This window comes from Squalius cephalus, assembly GCF_949319135.1.
Source record: "Squalius cephalus genome assembly, chromosome: 2".
Taxonomy (NCBI): domain Eukaryota; kingdom Metazoa; phylum Chordata; class Actinopteri; order Cypriniformes; family Leuciscidae; genus Squalius; species Squalius cephalus.
This window is the reverse complement of record NC_137123.1, coordinates 53,327,420-53,338,391: the sequence shown is the minus strand read 5'-3', so window position 1 is coordinate 53,338,391 and position 10,972 is coordinate 53,327,420. Positions and strand designations below refer to the sequence as shown.

At 36.9% G+C, this 10,972-nt stretch overlaps 1 protein-coding gene across 1 annotated transcript; it reads left to right on the top strand.

Annotated features, from left to right (window-relative positions):
• Positions 1–1,086: 1,086 nt before the first annotated feature.
• On the top strand, positions 1,087–5,247 carry LOC307151952 (uncharacterized protein). Its single transcript, XM_079860217.1, has 5 exons — positions 1,087–1,127; positions 1,272–1,658; positions 1,891–2,043; positions 2,229–2,278; positions 2,370–5,247. The coding sequence occupies exons 1-5, from the start codon at positions 1,091–1,093 to the stop codon at positions 2,496–2,498; spliced, it is 756 nt and encodes a 251-aa protein (XP_079716343.1). The 5' UTR covers positions 1,087–1,090; the 3' UTR covers positions 2,499–5,247.
• Positions 5,248–10,972: the final 5,725 nt, after the last annotated feature.

Below are 10,972 nucleotides of genomic sequence, written 5' to 3'. Positions count from 1 at the left end.
GAAATGTAGTGGAGTAATAGTGAAAGTTGACAGAAATGTTTTTTGGGAGAATCTGTATTTTAATTGATTACTGTAGAGAAGTATAATTAGTTTGGTACATTACACCACTGTTAATACTGTACAAACTGTATTTTCTATTCCACACTAACCCTACCCATCACAGAAAGCTGAATTACATTTACATTACATTATGACATTTCCTATATTCTTGTTCGAGAAGATTTTTCACTTGGAAATTTATCACAATAGGGAAGATGATCGCAACTTCTGTTTCATGCCAACTTTAATGTTTTTTTATAAAAAGCATCACACACTTTTGTGTATTGTGCAGATGATTTATCATATGATGCATTGATCTTCACATGTGTTACTGTTTCTGTTTTAGAATATAATGCAGCTGAGTTCATCTCAATGGACAGCTGTTAGTGTCAGTATAACCAAAGTATAGACAAGCTGAGCAAACTTCCTTCATGCAAATATGTGCACTCTAACAAACACACAAAACCACAGAAAGGCTAATGGAAACATTTGTGCTTGGTGACCAGTGATCAAGAGGTGTGAAGTTTGAGTTTGACGACATGTCACAGCAGCAAATGTGAGGCGAATGCTGTAAGTGTTCTGTATATAAGAGCTGTGGTTTCCTGTTTTGACATGTTTACACGTTGCTGGCTTGAACCGACTACAATATAACAGAGAACATCACTTCGATTAAAAAAAAACTTGACCAATTGAAAGCACAACATTTCTCAAGTGAAGATGATTACCTGCATGTCTGAATCAAAATTATTTGGTGCTAAACACATCTATCATATCTATCAGACAAACAAAAGTTTTGCCCTCTCTTCATATCTGTTTGATGATTATTTCCATTTTTGTGAACCAATCAGAGCAAAAAAACTCCATGGGGTAATCAATGATTGGTTAATACCGCTCTTACTCTTTGTACGTACACATGATAACCTAATTTAATGACAACCCCCTGTGACGCGAGACATTTTAGAAAAGATTTTCCATTGACGTGAACCAATCAGATGAGAGCTGCCGTCTGTAAGACCCTCATAGTGTCAGTTATTCACAGTCACTCACAGAGATGGAGAGGCCAAGAAATGCTTTCATCGTGTTTATGTGTAAGAAAAAAATGTTTTTGAGAAAGTATTCAGCTGTTTGTAGAGGTTTTTTTTAATGTAAATGCTTATATTACTGTGAATATTTTTGTATGGTAGTACACTTCAAATGTTAGTGCTTTATTAAGTTATTTTGCACTTTTACAGGTGTTTTGGTGTTCATTCAGAACAGAATCTATGGAGCAAAAGTGGAGATGAAAGTCAGACCAGGAGACAACATCACTCTCTACTGTGATCGCTCTGTAACTATTGGTTTCCGCTTTATATGGATTAGAAACTGCTCTCATGAAGATCAACCCTCTCTCGAAATAGATTTTAAAAAATGGTATCTAGATGCATTTCAGCGTTTCAACTTAATCCACAATCGCTCCAGTAATTCTCATGATCTACATATTACTAACATCAGTGCCTCTGATCTGGGACTGTATTACTGTGCAGAAGTAGAGCGTAAGGTAAATAAAGGTGAAAAATATGGCGACTTCCCATCTGAAGTATACCATTATGGAAACCGAACAACTCGTCTTTCTTTTGCTGGTAAGAAAACCTTTCTGCTAGTTATTATTATTTCATTGCTTGTGTGATTCTGAAGAACTTTCTCACTGAAGAAGCAAGATGAACAGGACAAAAATATATTTTTACTAACATTCATTGATACATTTGTGTTTATTTCATATTTAGCAAGTGGCTACTTGTTCTGAACCCTTTACACCTCATGACTGTATATAAAGCCAACATTCATTGATTTATTTATGTTTATTTTATATAGAGAAAGTAACTTTGTGTTCTGGACCCTCGAACATCACCTCCACACTTCCTCTAGACTGTGTTCTCTGCTGGACGCTGCTGTTCAGTGTGTGTCCGGTGTGTGTTCTCCTCTCCTCTATCTGTCTGTACTGCCTCTGTCAGAGGAAAACTACAGGTATCATTCATTATTGCACACTCTTCTTTTGCATTGCCACAGTTTTAATTTAATATACAGATAAACTTTGGATAAGCAAAGCCTGCAAACAAAATTTAATAGTAATGTATAAATTGAAGTGTAACAACCATTGCATAACTAAACCATTATGTATGTGATGTTCTAATTTAAACAATCGACTGTAGATGCTGCGACAGATCAAAAAGACCATTTGAAAAGTGGAAATACAATTGAGGTATGAACAATGCAAACATGCACGTTCATTATAGACATTTAAATATAATATATGCAAGTTTCAGACAGCAATTTCATTCCTTTCATTCCAGGTTGAGGAGGAAGAGGTGTGTTATGCATCTTTAGACGTGATAACCAGGAGACAAAAACAACGCAAGACAAAGCGAGTACAGTGTTCTGACTTCAGCACATATGCTCAGGTCAGAACAGAAACGGAGTAGAACTAAAATAGAACTGAGGGGCTTTCTGAAACATTCCAAATATGATAAAGGTTGCAGGTTTCATTATCATTTAACATCACATGTAATGATTCAAGGTTGAGGACTTTCTACCATTACATCTGAAAGTAAAAGATATTCCATACTTGGATACTTGGTCCCACTTTATATTAAGTGTCTTTAACTACTATGTACTAATATTTAAATTAATGATTTGATACAATGGTCTTACTATTTACATACATGTTTTAACATCGTACTTATATTTACAAAAAAATAGCTGCATGTAGCTGTAATTAATATCTATAATTACATCTACAATTACACCGTTGATCCTTCCCTGCCCCCTGAAATCTAACCATGCCATGAAACCTATCCCTAAACTTACCCGAATCCCACCTCAACAAAAGCAAAAGTGTTTTTAATACAAAAATAAGACAATAAACATTTTACCTAACTTTTTAATGTAAGTACATAATTAAAGACACTTAATATAAAAAGTGACTGGACACTTTAACACATTTGTCACACATTGATAATTTGTTTATTGTCATGAGCTGTTACTCTTACTGTTGTTACTCTGGTCCTCATTGCAGTACAATGTTGTTTTCCTCTATTAACACAGTCTTTGTGGACACGCATAATGACCTAAATAACAGGATGTAGAAGTGGGTTTCATGTATGAAGTGGTGTTTAGCTTAAGGTACTTATATTTCTCTTAAACGCAATGATTGCAGCTTTTTTCTGACTCAGTTTTATAGTTAGCCTGATTAAAATCTCCCAAAACATAATCCGTGGCGGATGAAGCATTCTGCACTTGCTGAGTAGATTAGCATGTTTGGATAACAGTTAGCAACAAGTAAACAGGCAAACTGTCTATCTTATTTTAAAACTATCTAATCTTATGATTTTAAAGTTAAAAGAGAAATGTCCACTTAAGTTGCTTCTCGGTAGTAAGATATATTCTTGTTTTTCCTCTTATTTTTCTTCTAACTGGTGCATGTTAGGTCTGCTTTTCTTCTAAAGCTAGTAATTATTTTGAACAGTTAAAATCTAATTGAAATCAAATCAAATTTAAATATTCAAAGCATCAGAGTTGCTCTTCAAAGGAGTTTTACTGAAGTGCACGGTCTGTGTCTTTCTCTGAGGAAAGGTCTTTGTTTCCAGTTAAAAAGATAGCCATCTTAACCACAAATGTTTCCATTCAGTTTAGTGCTTGTGTGCATATGAGACAGAAGAAAGAGGTTGGTCCGTGTAAATGTTCATGTGGTGAGTTTGTGGTGACATTGGTTGCAATGTCTGCAAAAGCTTGATTGACAGCGGCAGTCTTTATTTAGACTCTCTGATGGATGAGGAAGTTTCACATTTACTGCATTTCTCAGAATGAAGCACAAAGAGCTGTTTTAATTTTTTGTATTTGCTTTCCTTTATTATGTTGGTAAATGCACCCCACATGACCTCTCAAATGATGTTCAAATGATGCTAAATCAGTGCTATGCCATTTAAAATAAATGTGTCAAAACAAATATGTGTCTTTTACATGTAAATTTTGTCACTGTATGGATAGTTACGTTTTATAGTATGGCAATATATATTTTTTACTTGTCCATGATCTGTTATTATGTCTGAAAGAGACTCATTGGGCCCTATCTTGCACCCAGCGCAATTGACTTTGTACACCGACGCATGTATCATTCCTATTTTGCACCCGCGCACAGCAGACTTTTCCCTCCACAGACGCACGCCGGTAAACTTGGGAATGAACTTGCGCTCCCGGGGGCGTCTCAGGAGGCGTGTTTCGGCGCAAACGTTCCTTGGTGCTATTTTTCAGGTATAGAAAAAAATTCCGCCACTGACCAGGAATAACCTAGTCTAAAGGCGCGATGCACATGTTATTCATATGCTATTTTAAGGGTGCATGCTTGGCCATAATCAATGTAGCGTGTGCACAACGCGCATACCCTTTGATTCTCTCATCTACACAGAAGCAGCAGTTTTCATTTTTGCAAATCATTTTTTATTAAATTCATCAATTATTACAAGGAAAAATATTAACACACGAGGGAAATCATTGTTGTGTCCATGAAGATGTGAAAAATAGGCATAAATCTAGCTTACACATTTACCTAAATTAATATACGCCTGTTTAAAAGAAGCTAATTTGGGTGGGTTTCTCTCATCCCCAATGTCACTTCTCTGTGTTTTACGGCCCTGACGAGAACGTCAGTCTCCTCGGCTGTGAACCACTCCTGGCGTGCGTCTGGCAAATCCGCCCTTATATTAGCAATCCGCCATGGAACAAGCGCGCCTGCTCTTAAAGGGAATGTGAGATGTCGCTCTGATTGGGCCAAACCACACCTATGAATAATGAAACTACTTCAGACCAACCCATTTTAGATTTGCGTCGGGCGCATTTATCCCGCATAATAGCAACAGCGCCCAAGACCCGCCAACAAAGTTACTTGCGTTTCGCCCTTGATACTTGCGTTTCAGATCATTAAAATAGGGCCCATGGTGTCAGAGCCATCAAAGAGTTTAGTTTTATTAGTGGCCTGAGGGGGGCAGTGTGGGTTTGCATTTTGTAAAATGTCTAAAACATTTCAAATCTGGTTATATTCCACATTTATTTAACTAATATTTTAAAGCACATTTTTTATGTGAAAGTCATATCAATTAATGTTATGTGTCAATTGATTCAGTGTCCCTCATTGTGCTTGGCAAATCCTTAAAAAATATATTAAAGATAAGTGTCAAAAGAAAATACGTGGGAGGATAGTCATTTATTATTATTTTTGTTTATGGTGTAAGTACAGTAACCATGTGTGTGTGTGTGTGTGTGTGTGTGTGTGTGTGTGTGTTTCTGGCCCTATAATAAGAAATGGCAAAACATCATGGCCACTCTCTGCGACCAGTAGGTGGCGCTCATGGAGTTTCAACAACAGTGTTTTGCTGTTCAGTCCAAAAAAAAAAAAAAAAAAAAAAAAAGATTCCATTCCACACTTTGCAGAAAGCAAGTCTGACAGAGAAAACTGGATTATAGAGTTATTAGAGGGCTATTGCAGTAACCCTGTTTGTAGTTGAATTAAAAGGGCAAATAAGGTGTGGGTGATAATGAGATATTTAGACAAGTCCATTCAATCACTTATTTATTCTATAACTAAAGTGCCTCATCTGCACAAAATCTTTATTTGGAACCCAAAATCAGGGTTATTATTAACTAAATTATTATTAAACTATTATTAGTTATTAATAACTAAAACTAAAACCATAAAAACATTTCCTTTCCATAAAATAAACATTAACTGAAATGAAATAAAATGTAAAAAAAAAAAGAAAAAAAAGAACTACAGTATCCATTTATAAAGATTAACAAACTATGTTGTGTTTTTTGAATACAACCGTCTTGCTTTATACAACAGCTCAATGAACAAGCACAGCAGTGGTGTTTCGTTCCTGAATGAATCAGCATTTTTGAATGAACCCTTGAGTGATCAGTCGGGAATACATTTCTCATTGCACTACCTTAAAATCACTTGAGGCAGTGGCTGCGTCCGAAATCATATACTTCCCTATACTATAAAGTAGGTGAAAAACAGTATGTAACAAAAGAAGTATGTCCGAATTCACAGTACTCATAAAAGAGTGGGAAAAAAGTATCCGGATGACCTAATTCTTCCGGTGAGATTCTGAAGTGCGCATACGATGGACACTTTACTATCCCATGAGGCCACGGGAAAGGATTTGTGAATGGCAGTGAAGTGACGTAACTGACGCTGGTGGGTCAAATTATAATGACATCATGGCGAATATATGTCAAGGTTACATCCTTACTACACACATTAACACACTTTTTTTAGCGGTTGTGAAGTTATTCAAAATGAGTACCTAGTCAAAAGAGTATGCGATTTCAGAAAAAATGCACACTCTTGAGTAGGTACTAAAGGTACTTTTTTTGCAAGTGCTAAAAGAGTATGTTCTATATTAGGGCTGCATGACTGATCGAAATGAAACCACACACGATTTGGCAAAGGCTGCGATTAATTTATGCGCATGTTGTCAGTGAAGTACGGCTCTGTGCTCAGTAGTAAATGCTGCTCCATCTGAAAGCCAGAGGGTGCTCTCGCGCAGAAACTCCACACGTGCCCCAGCACAGAAGGCCGCTATCACACCAGTTCTAAAAAAAAAAAAGCTGGTAGTGATGTTGACAACTTATCTAACTATAGGCCTATTGCGAACCTGCCTTTTGTGGCGAAGGTCCTCGAACGGGTTGTTGTTGGCCAGTTACAGCAATATCTGTCCAAAAACAACTTATTGGAACTGTTCCAGTCTGGATTCAGATCTGGACACAGCACGGAGACTGCTCTTGTACTGGTCACCGATGACCTTCTTGTTTCTGCTGATATGGGTGGCTTTAGCAGTTTAGTCCTGCTAGACATTAGAGTTGCTTTTAACACTAAATGTCATATCATCCTCCTTGACAGGTTGCGTGTTTTGTTAGGCATCTCTGGTGTTGTTTTTGAATGGTTTGAATCCTATCTAACTGATCGGTTTCAGTATATTTGTTTGGGGAAAAACAAATCTGAGGCAACATTAGTTCAGCAGGGCGTCTCGCAGGGGTCAGTACTTGGACCTTCTTTGTTCTGCATCTATATGTTGCCGTTTGGTGACATTATTAGAAAGTACGGTCTGGGGTTTCATTGTTATGCTGATGACACACAGATCTATGTTAGCATACTCCCGGATCCTAATCTCGCAATTACAGCTCTTACCGCATGTCTGGAAGAAATAAAGGTATGGATGCATGACAATCATCTTAAACTTAACGAATCAAAAACAGAACTGGTACTGGTACAAATACTCTGCATCTGGAACGTATACGGCTTCATCTAAGGAATAAAAGACAACAGTTTGCTAAAATTTGGGAACCTTTCATAAGGTATTTAGGTGGAGGAGACTTGGAGGAAAGAGATGTTGACTCAATTTGAGTTGGACCTAAGACCACTCAAATGTTGGTAGCTGTTTATCTTTTGTTTGTTTGTTTGTTTAGTACTCCTTTCCATGCAGTGCGTATCAGGCGGATGGGGAAGAGGGGAAGAGGGGTGGGTGGTGGGTTGTTCTAGATATTTTGTTTAAGAGCTTCTGTATGTTGGAATACATGCACATGTTTGTGTGTAGGTGGCATGTACATGTATAGGCATGTTAGTGAATATATGCGTGTGTGTACAATGTATGTATAATATATATTAACAACTGCAGAAGGGAATATTATATCTTGTTATTTGTATGCATAAGGAAAAGAAGGAGGATCTAAAGACTTAAATTTTGTTAAACCTATCTGTACACTATTTCTCCAATAAAAAAATAAAAAAATAAAAACAGAACTGGTACTTGTTGGTATGCCGGCAGCTTTGCACAAACATACAGTAACTGTCTAAATCTGTTCACTGATTCTGAGTTATTGGCTCCAGCATCACAGGTGCGAAATCTAGGTGTTATCTTTGATTTGCATTTGATGCCCATATCAAAATGGTTTCAAAATCTGCATTTTTTCATCTAAAAAATATTGCCAGAATTCGACCTTCTTTGTCGCTGCTAGATGCGGAAAGGCTTATCCATGCATTTACGTCGAGACTAGATTATTGTAATGCACTTTACTCTGGTCTCCCTGATAAGCATATTAAGAAATTGCAGTTTATTCAAAACCGGCCGCACGTGCATTGACACATACAACTGTTCAGCAGCATATTTCCCCTGTTCTTTATGAACTTCAATGGCTTCCAGTATCGGGACGTATTGATTTTAAAATCTTGATTTTAACATAGCCATTCATGGGATAGAGCCGGAATACCTCTGTGATCTAGTTGCTCCTTACATTCCAATCTGTTCTCTCCGCTCTTCCAACTCTTCTACTCTTCAGCAGCCCACTTTTAAATTGAAGTCGTTGGTCGTTCTTTCTCTGTTACAGCTCCACAGTTGTGGAATAAACTTCCTCTGGTCATTAAAAATTCCCCAACACTGACCTATTTTAAGAAGTCTCTAAAGACCTGTCTTTTTAAAAATGCTTATTGTATCTGAAATGTACTATCATTAACTTCTGTACTGTTAACTTTTTTTTTTAATCTCTTTTTTTATATTGGTTTTGTATATTGTTCTTGTAGCGCTTTGGGTTGGAGAAAAGTGCAATATAAATAAAATATATCATCATCATCATTCACAAATCCTCTCCCATGGCCTCATGGGATAGTAAAGTGCCTATCATATGCACACTTCAGAATCTCGCAGGAAGTAGTTGGCTATCCGGGTTTTTTTTTTACTCATACTCTTTCACGAGTTCACCCTTACATCAATTAAACAGAGTAAAGATTATGCATATTTGGCGTGCTGTCCGGGGGAGGGCTCCGAGCTCGGAAATTTTGCCCGAACCCAGAGTACTCCCCCGTTGTTGTAAGAGTATTTAGGACTAGAAGTGAGGAGATGGGGTGGTGGAGGGATGCTGTTAAACTGTCAACGAACGGAGGTAAGTTTGCAGTATATATACACCTCTTACCTCATTGATTGGGTTGATTAACAGTGTGTGGTCCATTCGTGTTTAATTAGGTTTGATTGTCTGAATGTGCTCTACATGTGTCTAATTAGGTTCAATTATCTGAACGTGCTCCTCCCGAACTTTGTTAATAAAACATCATTTTGTGAGTACTGTGAATTCAGACATACTTATTTTGTCGATCTTTAGGTTCTGAGCAGAGTGCAGATACTCACAGAGAATTTTATTAAGGTATCTATATTGTTTCAGTAATTAGTTTTAAGCTTTAAGACAATAGTTTATATTGTTTCATGTGCATCTCCAATTCATTTCAGGGGGATCCAGAGAAACATCAGTGTGAGACGAGTAAAACTGGAAAGATCTGCATGCCTCCACACTGAAGTCTCTTATAGACTGCTGACATCTTCATATCCCTATGCCAAGATGTGATTCTATTTGCTCAGTTTAAACAACTTACTGAAATCTTGCTGCTTTCTATTGCTCACTCTTTTTGTACTCCACAACGTCAGCTATGATTTCTGAACTTGCTTTTTCTCAAGCATGCTTTTACCACATTTAGTACACATGCACACACATGCAACAGACTTGTAGTATTTTTATATATACAGGTGCTGGTCATAAAATTAGAATATCATCAAAAAGTTGATTTATTTCAGTAATTCCGTTAAAAAAGTGAAACTTGTATATTATATAGACTCATTACATGCAAAGTGAGATATCTCAAGCCTTTATTTGTTATAATTTTGATGATTATGGCTTACAGTTTATGAAAACCACAAAATCAAAATCTCAGAAAATTAGAATATTACATGAAATCACACAGTAATTACACAGTAATCCCATGGTCATTGAACCAGGTTTTGGTTCTTTTGGCAGTGTGGGCAGGTGCAAATCCTGCTGGAAAATGAAGGAAGCATGAAGTGCTCTGAAAATGTCCTGGTAGACGGCTGCGTTGACTCTGGATTTAATAAAGCACAGTGGACCAAAGTCCTCTTTTCTGATGAGAGCAAATTTTGCATCTCATTTGGAAACCAAGATCCCAGAGTCTGGAGGAAGAATGGAGAGGCACACAATCCAAGATGCTTGAAGTCCAGTGTGAAGTTTCCATAGTCTGTGTTGGTTTGGGGAGCCATGTCATCGGCTGGTGTTGGTCCACTGTGCAGTCCACTCAACGCAGCCGTCCACCAGGACATTTCCAGAGCACTTCATGCTTCCTTCAGCAGACAAGCTTTATGGAGATGCTGACTTCATTTTCCAGCAGGATTTGCACCGGCCCACACTGCCAAAATAACCAAAACCTGGTTCAATGACCATGGTATCACTGTGTAATTACTGTGTGATTTCATGTAATATTCTAATTTTCTGAGATTTTGATTTTGTGGTTTTCACAAGCTGTAAGCCATAATCATCAAAATTATAACAAATAAAGGCTTGAGATATCTCACTTTGCATGTAATGAGTCTATATAATATACAAGTTTCACTTTTTTAACGGAATTACTGAAATAAATCAACTTTTTGATGATATTCTAATTTTATGACCAGCACCTGTATATATATATATATAAAATTCTTCTCATTCAAACACTCTCAGCTGTTGCTATAGGGCCTGTAGCTGCTTATGGCATTATTTTTATGTACATTCTTTTTGTAATTACATATTTTTTGCATTAATCACAATAAAGTTGCCAATAAAGTCACAAAGTTTATTAATCAAAATAAATTCTAATGTGATTTGTCATCACTGTCAGCTGTGTCATTGTTAATCACCTCATTTGTCTGTGCGTTTAGACCTGTGTTTTCAGTTCATCCTTGTCTAGTCTCGTTTACGTATAGTTGTTGTTCTTTGAGTGGAAATTACCCTGTGGATATTATTAAATTCAGTTTGAACCTTTATCTTCATGCCTTTATATGCAAAAGTATGCAAAAGTATA

Excerpts from the sequence above, each read along its gene's own strand:
- LOC307151952 (XM_079860217.1), top strand. The coding sequence starts at position 1,091 with ATGGAGAGGCCAAGAAATGCTTTCATCGTGTTTATGT. Across the intron at positions 1,128-1,271 it reads TGCTTTCATCGTGTTTATGT|GTGTTTTGGTGTTCATTCAG; the intron begins GTAAGAAAAAAA and ends GCACTTTTACAG. Across the intron at positions 2,044-2,228 it reads CTGTCAGAGGAAAACTACAG|ATGCTGCGACAGATCAAAAA; the intron begins GTATCATTCATT and ends AATCGACTGTAG.